The sequence below is a fragment of the Lasioglossum baleicum genome, chromosome 16 (genome assembly GCF_051020765.1).
Source record: "Lasioglossum baleicum chromosome 16, iyLasBale1, whole genome shotgun sequence".
NCBI classification, from domain to species: domain Eukaryota; kingdom Metazoa; phylum Arthropoda; class Insecta; order Hymenoptera; family Halictidae; genus Lasioglossum; species Lasioglossum baleicum.
In genome coordinates, this window is record NC_134944.1 from 11,651,337 (window position 1) to 11,668,557 (window position 17,221).

The following is a 17,221-nucleotide window of genomic DNA, read 5'->3' on the forward strand; positions in this document are numbered from 1 at the left end:
AAAGCCCTGGACGGTGGGGTTTTAGTGGGTATGGCATCTCAGGGGGAGCAGAGTCCCACACTACCCTCTCCGACCACCATCGGAGGAGAGAGTGTGCGTAAGAGCATTTCCCCACCGCCGCGTTAAAAAAAAGGGTGGTACATATTAGCAGCAGATTCTTGTCGGAATTCCTTCTACACATGTATGTGTAGTTTGAACTCGGTGCAATCAAAATTTCAAGATGGGAGTGTCTCCGGGACTTTCCAGTTCTGTATTGTTTGGTGCTAAGCATCGGAACACACGGCAAGCTCTCGACATTGGTGTCTTGTTGCAAGGTCGCGGGAACATTGTAAAGTGGCGTGCATACACTTTGTGACGTAACACTGTTTGTAAATGGGCGACATAAGAGCGCCTCGAGGTCCTCGCGCAATTAATGCGGTTACGCAACGATCATGAAAGGTGAATTGCACCGTTCTGTGGCAGCAACAGCATTAATATGTCACGGTTGTTGCAACCGACAATGTCAAGGAAATTTGCGCGTGCGACAGATTGCGGAGAATCACCAAATTTCCCGATTCTACCTCCAGAGAATTCAATTATATATATGTAAGTTATAATTATAGGTTAATGTACATATGTATATTGGTTTGGGATCCTACCACAATTTTATACTTCCGCATTTTTTAAAAATTGATTTCGCACCCCAAAATTCTGAAATAATTCACAGTCATGTGTGCTATTGAGAAGAATGTTCAGGAATTTTTTCGTAATTTTTTGTTCAGCAGAACAGAATAAAATAAATCATAGTGTAACCCAGACAGTCGGGTTGGGGGTGTCCTATCACAATTTTATGCTTCCGCATTTTTTTAAAATTGATTTCGCACTCCAAAATTCTGAAATAATTCACAGTCATGTGTGCTATTGAGAAGAATGTTCATGAATTTTTTCGTAATATTTTGTTCAGCAGAACAGAAGAAATAAATCATAGTGTAACCCAGATAGTGAAGTTGGGGATCCTATGACAATTTTATATTTCCGCATTTTTTTAAAATTGATTTCGCACCCCAAAATTCTGAAATAATTCACAGTCATGTGTGCTATTGAGAAGAATGTTCATGAATTTTTTCGTAATTTTTTGTTCAGCAGAACAGAATAAAATAAATCATAGTGTAACCCAGACAGTCGGGTTGGGGTGATGTCCTATCACAATTTTATGCTTCCGGAATATTTAAAAAATCCGAATAATTATAGGTTAATATATATATGTTACAATTATAAGTTATATTGTATAATTTTCCTCCACATTATTGTTTAACGCGTCGACAAACGTGACCGCAGTGATAAATGCTAGTTCACACTCATAGCCACTAATGTAGATCATAAAGATCGTGTCCTGTTCCCATATATCGAGCGACGCTCCTCTGTTTGACACGTCTGTTCCATTAGCAGATGAACTGACTGTTTCCTTGACAGAAATTCTCTTCTGGCGAATTAAATGGTTGACAATACATACATCGGAGAATTGTCAACAGAAAAATAAGCTACAGTCTTCGAGAACCATTTTCTTAATGAACAATGCGGTTGCATGCAAAATCACAAGCTTATCGAAAATATGTTTAAATCAAGCTAGACAATATACATATACATACAATAGTGATTGCAAGTGTTCCTCCTCTTCTTCTTCAAAATAAACAAATTTTATTCTTTACTGAAGTTATACAAGTTGTAAAGAAAATAAATAACTTAAATACTAAAACATCACAACCATTCTTGTTCTATACAGGGTGCGGTACAAATTACTAGCCACGATTTTTCAACCCCCTCGGATGGTCGGACAGGAAAGTGTTTCTTACCAAAGTTAATCGGTATTTAACCGACAAGAAATACTATAAAATTTAAAGTCGCTTATGGAGTGACCAAGTGTCGCACGCTTGTCGTTAGTTTGCTACAGAGGAATACATTTGCTACAAGTCTGCGTACACGCTGTCCAATTTCGAAAGAAATAGCACGTGTAATTTTAGACGATCGCGCGCCTCTTAGGCACAATGGCACAGTAATGAATGCTAGCGTCAGGTAGCTGTGTCTCAATGTCGATCACTATCAAGGTCGCGAGTTGGCTACTGCGCAACATTTTCGGACTGCGAGGAGGCACACGTGTGTATAATTACTGGACTGCGGATTTTATGCATTTATGTTGAAAATGGGTAGGTCTAATTTCTGACAGTATTTTATATACCATAAATATAAACACACATAGATAATTTATCTCTTATTTTTTATTCTTGTTTAAATTTATTTTGAAAATAATTCATTATGTATAGTATATATAAATAATGTGCATAAGTATAAACATATATAAATAATTTCCGTTAATTTTAAAAATAATTCACTGTAGATATATATTTATAAAAATAATGTATATAAATATAAACGTATATAAATCATTTGTTATCATCTTCTTTTGAATCTAATTTGTCCAACTCGTTGTCCAAATCGTTCTCTAAGAGTTAACCGATTTAAATTCGCATGAAAACTGAAAAAAGCAGATATGCATGACGAAAGAAGGCGAGATAAGGATTTCTCGTAAAAGATTTCAGCATTATTCAGATTGCCGAGTTTCGTAAATCGGGAAAATTTCGTAAACGAAACTGTGTTATGTATAATTCAAGCACTCGAACGACTGTCGTCTTCTTTCGACCTTGCAAAACGTGTTCCATATTAATGACTTCGCTCGCCTTCGAGCAATATTCTTCGCATAGTTAAATAGATAAACAGCACGTCATAGCCCCTCGTGTCTGTTTCGACGAAATCAGGAAAGCGTTCATAATATTGCCCAATAATATTCGGATACTTGTTAAAACCTGATCAGGACTGTCGTGTGGTTTTATACAGGGTGTCCCAAAACTATGGTACTTCCTCGAGACGATGCCTATGGTGATTTGAAGCTACTCTTTCCTTTGCAAGTATCTTCTCCGACGTTCGGTTCAAGAGTTATTAACAAAAGAACGCGGACCAATCGAAGCGCGGCCACACCCCTCCGGCCACGCCCAGCAGTCCTGTCGCACGTTTTTCGTTGATAACTCCTGAACGAAACCGCGGAGAACATTTCTGCAAGGGAAAAAGTTGCTTCAAATAACGTCAGAAATCGCCCTTTGCAAGGAAATATTTTTGGCACACCCTGAATACCACTTTTAGCGAATCCATGTATTCCTATAATTAGTAGAATTATCTTTAAAACATTTTTAATTGTACTAGGCTTCCATTGGAGTGGAAATATTACTTGTTATAATATTATTATTATTTAAAAACATTTAAATCGTCTGCTATTACGAAACTGTAATCATTACACCATTAATTATTCATTAGCGCAATATTTAAAAAATTGTCGTCTTTTTAAAGTGTCCGAATATTAAGTGGCAGTTACTGTATATGTATAGGATGACGTATGATTTTTTCCAGCTAGATTGGGCATTGTCGTGGAATTACTAGCAGTTTTCTTCGACAATGTAAGCTCTATCCTCCTCAAGTTCTCTGCAAGCTCTTTGTTCTGGCAGCGTCCCCGCCGCAGAGGCCAACGTTCAGAGATACAATGAATGTCTTTCATTCGCGGAGATTTATCAGAAAACTGTATACATACGAATACATTGATCACATTACAGAGTCACATTCCATAGTCTACGGTAGGGTGGCTCTTATTTACTCTTTTCAAACAATTTTGTCAAAATTTCTTTTACACCACCTCCCAGAGTTCTTCCAAGTAATTCAAAAAAAATTTGTGCAAACTTTCAGCTCGATCGGTTAAACATTAAAATAGTTAATTTAGAAAATCGTACAATGGTTTTTCTTGAATACCTTCGAAACTATTTACCGTATCAAAAAATGTGTCCAACAAAAATGGTGGATCTGGACCGTATGCGTCTTTTATGTCGTATTACTGTTTGACGTAGAATGAACCGTTTTCGAGAAAATTGAGAAAAACTGTCAGCGACGTATCGCTTGCGGGTCAACCGGGCGAGATAGCTAATCCGTTACTGATATTTATTCTCAATTTTCTCGAAAACCGTTTGTTTTAAGAAAAAAAGTGATAAGACATAAAAGACGCAGCCTGTCCAGATCTACAGATTTCGTCAAACACATTTTTCAACACGGTGAATGGTTCAGAAGATAATCGAGAAAAACGATTTGGGCGAAATAAGTGACACGTCGCTAACATTTTCCTCAATTTTTTCGAAAACCGTTTCGCCCACGCAAAAAAGTAATAGGACATAAAAAACGCAGCCTGACCATATCTGTAAGTATTGTCTTACATGTTTTTTGATGCGATAAATAGTTTCAAAGATATTCGAGAAAAACGATTTTTTGAGCATTTAATTAATTATTGTAATGTTCCATCGATCGGTCTAAAACTTTGCACAGATTTTTTTTCTATTATTTGGAACAACTCGGGGGGGGGGGGGGGTTGATAACAAATAACAAGTACCGTTTCATGCTTTAACGCCGATTCTGAAAATTCAATTCGCGCATATCAATGCGTCTGACGCGTCTGTCCTTTACTTACCGTTTCTACTTGCTGTTAACGGTGACGTAAATACAGATGGTATGCGTTTCACAGTCATCAGTAAAAGCGGTAACAGCGAATAATCGATGAACACGTCTGCCGAGGTACTTAATGCTTTTTCGATACGAAACAAATCGACGAAGCTGACAGTATTTTCTGGTTTTATCAGAAAACGTGCAGACTTTTTTCTAAAAAGAAATTAACTACAACTATTTCAATGTTTACACTATTTTATACAAAATTATTTGAAATTTTTCGCAGCCCTGGAAATACCATCAGGGACTTAGCGAGTCGGGCGAGATAACTAATACGTCGCAGACATTTTTCTCAATTTTCCTCGAAAACTGTTTGTCTGACGATAAAAAGTGATAGGACATAAAAGTCGCAGCCTTTCCAGATCTACAGGTTTTGTCCAACACATTTTTCGATGCGGCAAATAGTTTCGAAGACATTTAAGAAAAACTGCCGGGCGAGTTAGCTGACAGGCCCCTGACATTTTCTTCAATTTTCTCGAAAACCGTTTGTTCCACGAAGAAAAGTAATACGACATAAAAATCGCAGCCTTTCCAGATCTACAAGTTTTGTTCGACATATTTTTCGACACGGCAAATAGTTTCGAAGATATTCGAGGAAAACGATTCTGCGAGCATTTAATGAATTATTTTATCGTATATCGCACAATTAAAAGCCGGAGAACGCGTCAAGGCCATTCAAAGTCCTCGAAACATGGAATTCAAGTACATCGAACCAGCAAAGAAACTCCCTGGGAGCGTATTGATCGAACGCAATTAAACCGGAACAGCTGAGCGCGAGTGCGTTAATCGCGCCATGTCTGTTAGGTCGCTCGTTTTATAACGGACAAGTATGTAATGTTAATGCGATTGCTATCGCGTCGCTCGGTGGCAAAGGACACCGAGCGCGTCGTAAATTAACTCACGACAACTGCAAGAGGTACGTTGAGATCGGTCGGAACATTTTCAAAAGTGTGTCGAACACAAGACTACCTCGTATTTGCTCTTGTCAAACATTTCTGTCAAAATTTATTTTATGGCACCACCCAAAATTGTTCCAAATAATTAAAATAAAATCTGCGCAATGTTTCAGCTCGATCGTTCACACGTTAAAATTAGATGCTCTTAAAAAATAGTTTTCCAAGAAAATCTTAGAAACTATTTGCCAAATTGAAAAATACGTCAAACAAAAGTTGTAGATCCGGACAGGATGCGTCTTTTATGTAGTATTGCTTATTTTCGTAAGACAAACGGTTTTCGAAAAAAATTGAGAAAAACGTCAGCGGCGTGACAGCTAGCAATTTTTTCGAAAACCGTCTGTTCTACGAAAAAAAGTGATAAGACATAAAAAAAACGCAGCCTGTCCAGATCTACATGTTTTGCCGGACATATTTTTCGATGCGACGAATAGTTTCGAAGATATTCGAGAAAAACGATTTTATGAGCTATAAATGAATTATTTTAACGTTCCACTGTATAGTTTGAAGATATCTATTTATGATACACGAATTGAAATGACTAATTAAAAATAATATTTTCTGCATAACTTAGAAGCAAGTTTCTTGAAATCGTTTTTAATGTTCAATTTTGCCACGAACTTGCACCTTTTTATTCCGATACACCTTGTATAATGGTGAGGACTGAAAGTGGCACTCATGAATAAGTGAGCACGTTATTATTCAAAAGAAGTTTTGTCGCTTTGGAAAATTTCTACGTTACACAATACGTTTTACTTCTTGCCAGTTTTAATATTAGGTCGTCTCTCGTTATACGAAAGTGTAAATAATTTCAATATGTTCAATTGAACTTGTAAGAAGCAGTGAGTCATCAATTTTTGAGTTTGTTCATCCCTCCCGGATGAGGTACGGGGCTGAAACTTGGCAGAACAGTTTCCTTTTTGTTATGCCATTTTCCGATTTCGTCCCTGTAGAGTAAATCTCTAGGTGTGCCTCTCGAATTTCTACATAAAATCTGCATTCTTTCGACTTTTCTCGTGTTTTTCAAACAAGGTCTCTTGATATTTTGCCATATTTCGCATAGTTTGCGAGATATTTGCAGGTTTGTAAGAAACAGGAAATCTACTTTACCGGCTAAACCAGACCGATTTGACAGTATGTTATATATACATTTTTTACTTGAAATAACCGCCCAAGAACACAAATATAACCTCAAAACGAGGGGCCAAAGAAATCGTACCCGTGCCAATTACACCACAACCCGAACTCGCTGAAACATCAGCCCCATAAAATAAATAGACTCACCCTGGATATGCGTAGTGGTTGATGCAGGTCATGTCCACCATGCATGCGGAATCCCCAAGGCGATCCGCCGGCTAGGGTGAGTTCCCTTGCAGTCATCCCGTTGGAGCGAGCACTTGGGTCGAGCGGTGGGTCTGTTATTCACTGGAGCAGACGCCACGCTGTCTCGTTTTACTCCGGTGGCGGACGATGATCAGCGGGGTCGTAGTTCTGCGATGGAAAACCGTTCTCTCCCGCGGACGCTCGCATCTCTACCTCTCCCTCTCTCTCTCTCTCTCTCTCTGTCTCTCTCTTTTTCTGTCACAGTGTCGTCGATCACAGAAGATAATCCGAGCTCTTAGCGAGAAGGACCGGTGCACATCGAGCGGTCGATGAATCGAGAAACTGGACGGACGAAACACGCACAACGTCCAACGCGACGCGAACTCCTCGGTGGTTCGCGGTACACTGACGCCGCATTCCCCCCCTCTCGTAATCGCTCGCCAGCCACCCTCGCTTACCGCCCTGTCAAACTCGCACCACCCCACGAGCACGCGTGCCCTCCCCACTCTCCGAGAATCTTCTTCGCTCTCGCGCCATCTCCACCCCCCTACAACGTACCACCAACTCCACTCCCCCTACCCTCGTATCATCTCATAGATTCGTCTCTCGCGAAGCTGCGATCAAGCCTTTCTACTGTATGAGAACAGTGCAGATTCATTTTCGCAGAACCACTTGTGGCTGGTGAAGAGGTTCAGGATGGACATTATTCTTGAGGCCGTCCACACACGGGTCGATCGGCGATTCGGTCGACGCGATTACAGTCGCATGCGATTCCCCCTCCACGTGATTTCCAATGAAAATAAATGAAGAGCCGCACACTGAAATCGCCGCGATTCTAATCGCGTGCGATCGGAAGCGAAGTTGGAAAATCGCGTGGATCGTACGATTCGCGCGACTCATGGAGGTGAGTTTGTGCAGTTCATATCATTCATATCATGGCCAATGATTTGGCCATTATTTTTTGTAGTTTGAGTGCATTGCACTCTTCGATATGGTCTATGTATTTAGGTTACATAGGTTATTATTTATTTATTATCTTTTTTTTATGTTATTACGCATACTAATAACATTAAGGTAAGCTTTTTATTTACATAGTTGAATATAATCATGTAGGTTTATGAAAAACAAAAACAAAAGGCAAAGTAAAAAAAAATTGAAGTCACAGGGATTATTGATAAACTGTTGTACAATTTTCTGTGGAGTGGGAGTGTTCTTAGGGAGTTGTCTTCTCAGGTCGATTTAATCCGGAAGTATTACCACTTGGTATATTGAGCGAAGATTGAGGGAAATCTGTTGAACTTCCACCAACCTCATCTATGAGGAGCAAAGCTCTCCTTTTGTAACTCCTCAGTTGAGCATTGCAATATTCGGCTGCATGTTGCCCGTCAGATGGCGCTGCAGCCACGCCGGCGTACTAGCCTCTCCGACGGGCAACATGCAGCGGAATATTGCAAAATCATTGCTCGGAAACGTAAAAGAACGACTTTTGAAGCAAACAGCGCGCTAGATTGATCTTTTATCTAGCGATTTTGACTAATAAAAACCCCCGTCTTTGCATTATCGAGAAATCAGAACGCATTTCCCTGATCCTAGCAATTCTCGCGTACGTATACGTGGTCTAGCGGTGTGTGAGTGTTCACGCGCGACCGTCATCTGCTAGGAGACGGCCCCCTTTTCTTTGTATAAACCCAACACATAATATATCATTCGATTAATTTCGCTTTATTAACGTAATAGAACAATTAATAGTCATATGCGATAACAATCTTATATCGCTTTCGTCACATGAAGAATGATCATACATTGTTCCAGAAAAACTGTAATAATAACATAAAATATATCGTTTAAAAATAATATAAGTCACTTCTCTACTACAAAAGTAATCTACGTAACAATACAACGTATTTAGGAACATTCGTTTAAAAATACAGTTTCGAAACGAAGAAAAAATTTCGATACGTCTGACGTAACGAAACAAACAAAATAAGAACCTCTTAATAAATGCAACATTTTCGTTTCATTAATGTTTATAAAATGGCGTATCAAAATAACATAATTCAGGGTGTAGTTCATGGTACATATAAGTATAATTCCTGGTAACTTGAATACCTTAAAAAGTACTTTTTATACTTTGGCAATTCTTTCGCAACACCTCTCTTGCGCATTCGTATAAAAATATTGAAAATATACAGGGTGTTTCGAAACTGGTGGTACAAGCGAAAATTCAAAGTCGATTTTCTCGAAAACAAAGCCTCACGTGAAAAAATTTTATTCTATGTATATTTTCGACTTATTTTTTCATGTAGTATCGCCCGCTTTTCGCTTGTACCACCAATTACGAAACCCCCTGTATATGTACAGGGTGTTTCGTTTATCATTCGTTTATCCGTTCATAGATAAACGAAACACCCTGCATATTTGTGTGTATAGGATACAAAATATATAAGGTATAAATATATAATCTACATATATGTATGTTTTACGCGCGCGAAACCTGTAGATCTTGACAAGCTGCGCCTGTTATGTCCTGTCACTTTTTTTCGTAGAACAAACCGTTTTCGAAAAAATTGAGAAAAATGATAGTGACGTATTCGTTATCTCGCCCGGCCCCCTAAGTGACTCGTCGCTGATGTTTTTCTCAATTTTTTCGAAAACCGTTTGTCCTACGAGAAAAAGTAATACGACATAAAAGACGCATCCGGTCCAGATCCACAATTTTTGTTGGACACATTTTTGGATACAGCAAATAGCTTAAAACATATTCGAGAAAAACGATAATTCATTTAGTACTCATAAAATTGTTTTTTTTCGAACATCTTCGGAACAATGTACCGCATCGAAAAATGTGTCAGACAAAACCTATTGATCTTGACAAGCTGCGTTTTTTATGTCCTATCACTTTTTCTCGTAAAACAAACGGTTTCTGAGACATTTGAAAAAATGTCAGCGACGTAATACATCTACATGGATTTTCGACATTCTCTCGCCGAGATCTACAGGAATACGCAGGAAAAACGCAAAAATTTCTGGTCCGTTCAACTTCGAACACTCATAACTTTCGAAACAGTGGATTCTTAACATTGAAACTTGGATATCCAGCATTCTCTCGCCAAAATCCACAGTATCACACCCTAAAAACGCAACAATTTTTGGTTCGCCTGCGAGTAATTGAAGCTCAAAAACAAAAAGGTAAACGCAAACTATCAAAGATCCAGGCACAATTAAAAAACCATAATCTATTCAAATAAATAAGCCCAACATCTACTTCTTGTCCGCCTCTCTCTGTTGAACCTTCCACTTTTCATACGCCTCCGCCAGAGCCTTGTACACCTTCAACTCTCTAAACTCCTTCCTCTTGGTGTCGTTCATATTAACCTTCTCCAGCTTCATCCTCTTAATAACATCCACCACCGCATCAGTATTACCCTTAACAAACTTGGTAATCTCCATCAAAGGCGAATCCGTAATCGTGTCCACCTCCTTCTTATTCTTTTCGTAAACACTCCTCTTGATCCTGAAGAACCCATCCAACTTATAATTCTCAAAATCATTAATCTTATCCACGGTGGTCCAGGAGACGCCCATGAGGAAGGACTTGAGGTATTCGTCGCCATTTTTGTTCCCAACGTGTTCTAAAATGTTCGGATAGTCGCCCGTAACAGGGTACCGGTAATAATATGCCTGATTGTCCACGGTGGCCATGATGTCCGTGACCACGAAGCTGGGGAAGTCCTTTTCAGCGTGGAATTTGAGGATGTTGGACTCGGAGGGCAGGCTGCAGAGGCCGACATAGACGGAGGTGGCATCGACGCAGTTGGTGCTGAGCTCCACAGGGTCGCTGATGGTGCGTCCCAACGCGGCGTGGTACGTCATCGTGTACGGCTTCAGGGGGAAGTTAATGATCTCCGGCTCCGCGTGCCTGAAAAAAGGGAAAAACGTTTGGCTCTAGTGACTTTAAACACTTGTAACTTTTGATCCAGTGAATTCCCAACACTGAACACATAAATCATAGCATAAAAAAATTACAAATATATCCACGTACCTGGGCACTTTCATCTGTTCCTTCAGCCAGTTCCGATAAGCCGGCAACAACTGATAGAAATTCAAAACACAGCGAGCAATCCTCATCCTGCTCCCATCCTCGAATCTCACCAGCAACTCCATCAAAACCCCACTGGGTACATCAAAGATCATATCCTCCAGCACAACAACCTTGTTCACCCCCCTCTGGTTGATATAAATATACTTAAAGTCCTTAACAAGAATCAACCCCGGAAAGAACTTGTTCTTCTCCACAAAGTTAAACGGCACCATGCTGAAAGGCTCCACGCGGAACCTGTTTGGGTCCACGGTCTTCATCAACCTGTACAACCTCTGCGTGATCACGTGATGAAACGGAGCCATGAAGAGGGCATCGAAACTCTCGGGAATCCTGGGATCGAACTTCCCCCGGAAGAGGGTGTACAGCAAATACCGAAGGTTGAAGTGAAAGGGGATCTGCTTCTTAGTTTTGTAGCCAGCGATGGCGTCGCCGAAGCGCGCCACCTTCTTCAGGAAACTCTGGTCGTCGCAACGAAGGTTCCCAGTGAGTTCGGTGATCGTCAGGTCACTGAACAGCTCGAGCACGACGAAGTTGCTCCTGCTGTGCAGCTGCGGGGACTTGTTGATGGAGCCCAGCTGCATCTTGTTGCCCGAGAAGATCAGTGTAATCTGGTTCTTCAGCGAGACTATGTACAGCAGCAGCAGCATCAGAGGATTCACTATGGTGCAAGCGTCCAGGATGATGACCTTGATGGACTGGGCCACGTGCACGTACTTGTGCGCGTAGTTTATCAACTTGAAGAGCACGTCTGTGTTGCTCAGGTTCTTCACCGTGAACATGCAGAGGGCCTCGCGATAGTTCAGACGGAAGTTCCGCATGTTGTAGGAGATGTATGTGTAGGCGGAGACTTGGCTGAGAGCCAATTGGCTGGCCTGGTCCCTTCTGAACACTGCCAGTTGAACTACACCGCTGTAGTTTTGAGCTAAGGTTGAGAGGATGCGGGTCTTGCCTGTTCCGCTGGGGGCGTCGATTAGGATGACACAGGGCACGCCTTTGTCTATTAGTTCGTGCAGGGTGTGGTATACGGAGATTTGGATGCGGTTTAATGGGAGGGTCTTTGTACAGGTGGGGCAGTGGGCGGGGGTTGAGGAGCCGTTCGTGATTGAGAGGTGGGCTGTTTTGGATACTAGGGTGTTCATGGTGGTGGCACTATCTGTTGGAGGAAAACAGGATATTTGCTAAAGATGGTACTGTGTTATTATGCGGTTTCCAACCTGGAGGACACGCCTACTCGGGGAGGAGATTATTGCGTAGGGAGGCAAGAAAATGATTGTAAAATTGTTTTTCTTGATTATCGTCGGAACTGTTTGCTGTGTTGAAAAATGTGTCATACGAAACTTGTAGATCTGGAAGGGCTGCGTTTTTTATGTCCTGTTACTTTTTTTCGTAGGACAAACGGTTTTTGAAGAAGTTGAGAAAAATGTCAGCGACGTATTAGTTATCTATCTCGCTCGGCATCGGCACCCAAGTGACACATTACTGAAGTTTTCCTCAATTTTTTCGAAAACCGTCCGTTTTACAAGAAAAAGTGATACGACGTAAAAGACGCAGTCGGTCGAGATCTACAGGTTTCGTCTGACATATTTTTCGAAGCGATAAATAGTTTAGAAGATATTCGAGAGAAACGATTTCATGAGCATTAAAGCAACACGTTGCTGACGTTTTTCTCAATTATTTCGAACACCGTTCGTTCCACGCAAAAACGTAATAGAACATAAAAGATGCAGTCTGTCGAGATCTACAGGTTTCGTCTGACATATTTTTCGACGCGGTAAATAGTTCAAAAGATATTCGAGAACAACAATTTTACGATCACTAATCTAATTATTTTAATTATAAAAATTTTGTTTTTAATAAAAAAAATAAGAATGTTCGAAGTAGCATAAAGGTTGGAAACCGCTGGTGTCATTATGGTAGTATAGGAGAGAAAAGATTTACCTTGACAAACACTGTTGCTCGGCATGATGATGTCGATACGAATACTTCGGTCTTCGTAGTTGAGGAATCTGTGATTATAAGGGCCGCCATTGAAACTATGTCTGTCGAGTTATCATTATCTAGAATTTATTTTTCTTCAATTATCGTAATATTGAATTCTGTTATCGTGACAACTAACAGTTCGTGATTAATAATAAGATAAAGGAACAATAATGTAGAGGAAGCTATCGTAAGAAATTGTATATTTACGGGAAATAGATAATTCGCCTTGCTTAAGTAGATCGAAATGTATTTTTTCAACGTGTATCGATCGATAAACGACATTTGTAATGCGTGTATCTAAATACGCGCCTCTCACTTCTTCGTTCTTATTGTATATATATATGTGTATATATATATATATATATCCAAATATTTATTTCTTATTTATAACCTAAATCGATTAACTTCAACATTTACTCCTACAATTCATAAAAACACAAATTCATTTTTCCTGTAATTCTTTTCTCAAGTTTACCCAAATGGTTTTATCAACTAATAGTAATCAATTTATTCTCTAATCAATTTAATTTTACTGTAAAATCGAAGAAAACCGATTTATAACGTGTTCGTAATCAATATATTTACTCTAAAATCGAAGAAAACTGATTTATCAGGTAACAATAACAATATAATCAATTTATTTCTAATTTAAAACTGAAAAAGAAAATGATTCATCAAGTACATCATGTTTATCTTCTGACCTCCAGATTCCCCAGACCTCTTAATGATTTCAATACTTTCCCATTTAGTTACAAACAATATCAATTCGATTGCAATTCTCGTATTCATATTATTTGACATAGAACCCTATTAAATCATCAGCTTGCTCACGGACGGTTAAGAAAAATCCCAATAACACTTTATGAAACATATCACTTGTTTAGAATTACAAAAATAGAAATAGAAAACATAGACAAGCGAATATCGCAGGCTCGTGGAACGATAAGCTAAATTTAGAGTTCGTATAGTTACCTTATGCGTTAATGGCCCAGCGAAAAGGGAAACAAAGCAATAAAATACTTCTCGTTCACAAAAACGTTCCTGAAAAATGTGAATAAAACTCTACAGTTGAACAAAGACCACAACAAAACACTGAAACGACGTCAGACGCCAGGCGAACATCCACGCGCGTGCTCTCGATGAAAAGAGAGGAGAGGAAAACAGAGAAATGTCGAGAGGCATGCACATGTAAATAATACGTCGACGATATTCCGGCGTTGTGTTGTCCGAACAAGTGAAGACCTCAGTACATATCACTCAGTATAGTGAGGCAGAGTTTATGACTGACAATGACATTTAGCAGCTCTTGTTCGCGATATAAACGCAGCTAAATAGGCGGGAACAGAACAATCATAGAAGACGGGAAACACTGGAAACCCCAATCACGAACTAGGGAATTCCCCAAGTAATACCAACTCTTGAATCTGAGATTTCTTCGAACGAAACCGATACCAGTGGATACCAGTCTCTGCTGATACCTGCTGATACCATAACAATGCTAGCAGCTGATAAGAAATTGGCTATATGGAGAGTATGGTAAGTGTGTTCATGATCAGAATGTATAAATAGACAGCAGTATTTAATAATTAGTTAGGATTGAATATAATGAAGGAGAATTTCTTGCCAATTTAATAGTAAACCAATCTTTCTGGAATCTTGAAAAATAATTCGAGTCGTTTGGTCGAATTTTGAACGATTATTTCTAGTTTTAAAAGTAATAGACTGAGTCAGCAGTCGAAACAATTATTTTTAATACGTTCCGTGCCGAGAGCTGTTTTTGCCCAATTTTTCATTCAGGCCATTTGCTTTATTCTGTCTTGACTTTACAATAAATTTTTAAAGCTTCAGTTACATATGTTTTTCATGTATCATCTGCCGAATTTGGTACATATCTGGTTGTGGGTAAAATTCTTCTTTGTTTTTCAATGAGAATTACAATCGGCCTGAACGGAAAGTTGGCGGCACGGAACGTGTTAAATGAAATTCACTTTTCAGAACGTACCTTTTGAATTGCAACCACAAAACAACGATCCTTCGATGGAGCTGCGCTTCAGCTGCACTTTCATAAACCAATGAACAGTCCTGCTCGTGCGGTTGACAAGACTGCCACTGACTGCCGCTACATGACTGAATGGATCATGGTATGTATCTGATATGAATCATACCGACGGACTATACTCAGTGGTTCTTAACTTAACCTTTTTCAACTCAGGGAACACTTTTGATTACATGAAAAATTTCCGGAACACCAACAATTAATCATCCAAAAAACAAACGAAAACATCCCGCGTAGAAATAAATATATTTTAGGAAATATATTATTAAAAATATTTAATATATTTCGCGGAATTTTCGCGAAACACTGGAACAACTTTTTCCTACACATATACCCGCCGCTCAGCCTTAGTTTTTCAGATATTTTCGAAAAACTGCAGCTCCTACTACATTGAATTTTGCCTATACGTGCACGCCCGCGCTGTGCGTATGCGTCAGCATGATGCGACCGCTCGTCAACTGTTTCTACAGATATATGTATGTATTATGTATCACTACGATTGTCGAACGATATTCTATATACGGTGATACACATACACTCCTCAAAAGAATGAAGGGATCACTTGTGCGAATCACTTGTCGTTTTCCTCAATTTTTTCGAAAACCGTTTGTTCTACGGAAAAAAGTAATACGACATAAAAGACGCAGTCTGTCCGGATCTATAGGTTTTGTTTAACATATTTTTCGACGAAGTGAATAATTTAGAAGATATTCGAGAAAAACTACACTCTCCTCAAAAGAATTAAGGGATCACTTGTGCGAACCCGAATAATTGCTCCCACTTTACGTGATCATAACTCCGTCAAAAATTGCCGTATCGATATCGTTAAAAAATGGTTTGAAAGCCTGAAACCTCTAGTTTCAGACGCTCTGTTTCAAATTGTTGCTATGTTGGTTTTTTACAAAGTTATAGCGAGATGAAGTCAACATTGACGGTAAACAAAAATTTTGTGCGACTTTGGAACATCACACGGGGAGCAACAAATTTTTTCGATAAATTGCGTTAATATCATATCGAAGGGCCATCTTTCCTGTGTAAATTGTGTGGTTGTTGAATATTGTGCGTTTTTTTTTATTCGAGTTATTCAACATTGAAGTAAATATGGGCTTTTTAACTTTAACTGGCTCCAGAAAGCGGAAAAATTATCGTAGAATCTCGTGCAAAAAAGCAATAGAACGAGCGTTTCTTTCTCTTCAAGGCACTCCTTTTGTTTTTTCAATGACATTAACATTTCGATATACCAGGTGTTTCTGAAAATATGCTTAAAAAATGCACAATTTCCATTTTGCCTTTAACTCGCTGTATCTGGGCGTGAAATGATCGCAATACCATGATCCGAACGTCAGATTAAAGCAGAGATTCTGCCGATTTGATTGAGTACCCCGTGAACTCGCTGCGACAATTTTTTACCTATGGCAGCTGTGTTTGAAGTTAGTGCTTCGCAGAAATTAGCGCGCCACGTATAGCGGCTGCCTGACATCTCTGAATACGTTACCGGAGATTGTACCAGTTTCATAAAAATTGGGTAATAAGATGTCATTGAAACAATTGTCCTAGATTTTTTCAGAATTTTCGGATCCTGTGGACAGGCCTGAAAAAAAATTGAAAATCTCCAAAAATTGTTTTACCAAACAGAATGCACATATGTATACTGTTTGGCACTTATATGAAACGGTAAAAATTTACACCCTGTATACGTAGAACGTAGAATATACATATTGTCCGAGAGACTTGTGAATCTGCTTATCAGTACTGAGAAGCATAGGTGTAGTGTTACAAGCAAGCCCAGATTGATTTCGAAGAATATATACAGTGGCGCACCCAGGATGTAATTTTGGGGGGGCCGAGTTGAACCCAGCCCTAGGTTTTGTGTAAGATAATAGCCTACTAACTAGACTATTCGCTAGGTTAAAGGTGTGGGCGGTAAATGATACAACGATCGACGGTGAAGCCGTCCGCAAAGGTGCGATTTATTAAGAGAATCTTTCAGTACTTGACACTCCGAGCCAGTCACTGGAAGAATGACCGCTCAGGCAGTGATGCCGAAATCGTGGTACTGTGGTACTAAGCCGTGGTACGAGACCCCCCCACTATGACCTACCGTTGCCCCTACTGGCCTTCTCCAACTCGCTCGCGCGCTACACTCACCAACGTACCTCTCCTAGGATATGAGAGGTACGTTGGTGAGTGTAGCGCGCGAGCGAGTTGGAGAAGGCCAGTAGGGGCAACGGTAGG

General features: G+C 39.7%; 2 protein-coding genes across 6 annotated transcripts in view; both read right to left on the bottom strand.

The window, feature by feature from the left end:
- The window catches only part of Cap (Cbl-associated protein), a 72,346-nt gene extending 65,033 nt beyond the window's left edge, over positions 1–7,313 (bottom strand). Inside the window, exon 1 of one of the 2 annotated variants that reach the window (XM_076440251.1) lies at positions 6,810–7,313. In XM_076440251.1, the coding sequence (XP_076296366.1) occupies positions 6,810–6,905 (96 nt within the window). In that variant the 5' untranslated portion in view covers positions 6,906–7,313. The remainder of the gene's footprint in view (positions 1–6,809) is intronic. The other variant, XM_076440247.1, reaches the window with a different exon arrangement.
- Positions 7,314–8,298: 985 nt separating this feature from the next.
- On the bottom strand, positions 8,299–15,457 carry LOC143216812 (uncharacterized). 4 transcript variants are annotated; one of them, XM_076440263.1, is made up of 5 exons: positions 14,933–15,457; positions 13,903–13,971; positions 12,889–12,956; positions 10,891–12,103; positions 8,299–10,767 (listed from the first exon to the last, which is right to left on the bottom strand). In XM_076440263.1, exons 3-5 carry the CDS (start codon positions 12,911–12,913, stop codon positions 10,110–10,112), a joined length of 1,896 nt encoding a protein of 631 aa, XP_076296378.1. In that variant the 5' UTR covers positions 12,914–12,956; positions 13,903–13,971; positions 14,933–15,457; the 3' UTR covers positions 8,299–10,109. The 4 variants fall into 4 exon arrangements, with proteins under 4 accessions (XP_076296378.1, XP_076296382.1, XP_076296380.1 ...); XM_076440267.1 differs by lacking the exon at positions 13,903–13,971; XM_076440265.1 differs by lacking the exon at positions 14,933–15,457 and having other exon boundaries at positions 13,903–14,926.
- Between the last annotated feature and the right edge of the window lie 1,764 nt (positions 15,458–17,221).

Excerpts from the sequence above, each read along its gene's own strand:
- LOC143216812 (XM_076440267.1), bottom strand. The coding sequence starts at position 12,913 with ATGCCGAGCAACAGTGTTTGTCAAG. Across the intron at positions 12,104-12,888 it reads GAGCAACAGTGTTTGTCAAG|ATAGTGCCACCACCATGAAC; the intron begins GTAAATCTTTTC and ends TTCCTCCAACAG. Across the intron at positions 10,768-10,890 it reads GAACAGATGAAAGTGCCCAG|GCACGCGGAGCCGGAGATCA; the intron begins GTACGTGGATAT and ends CCCTTTTTTCAG.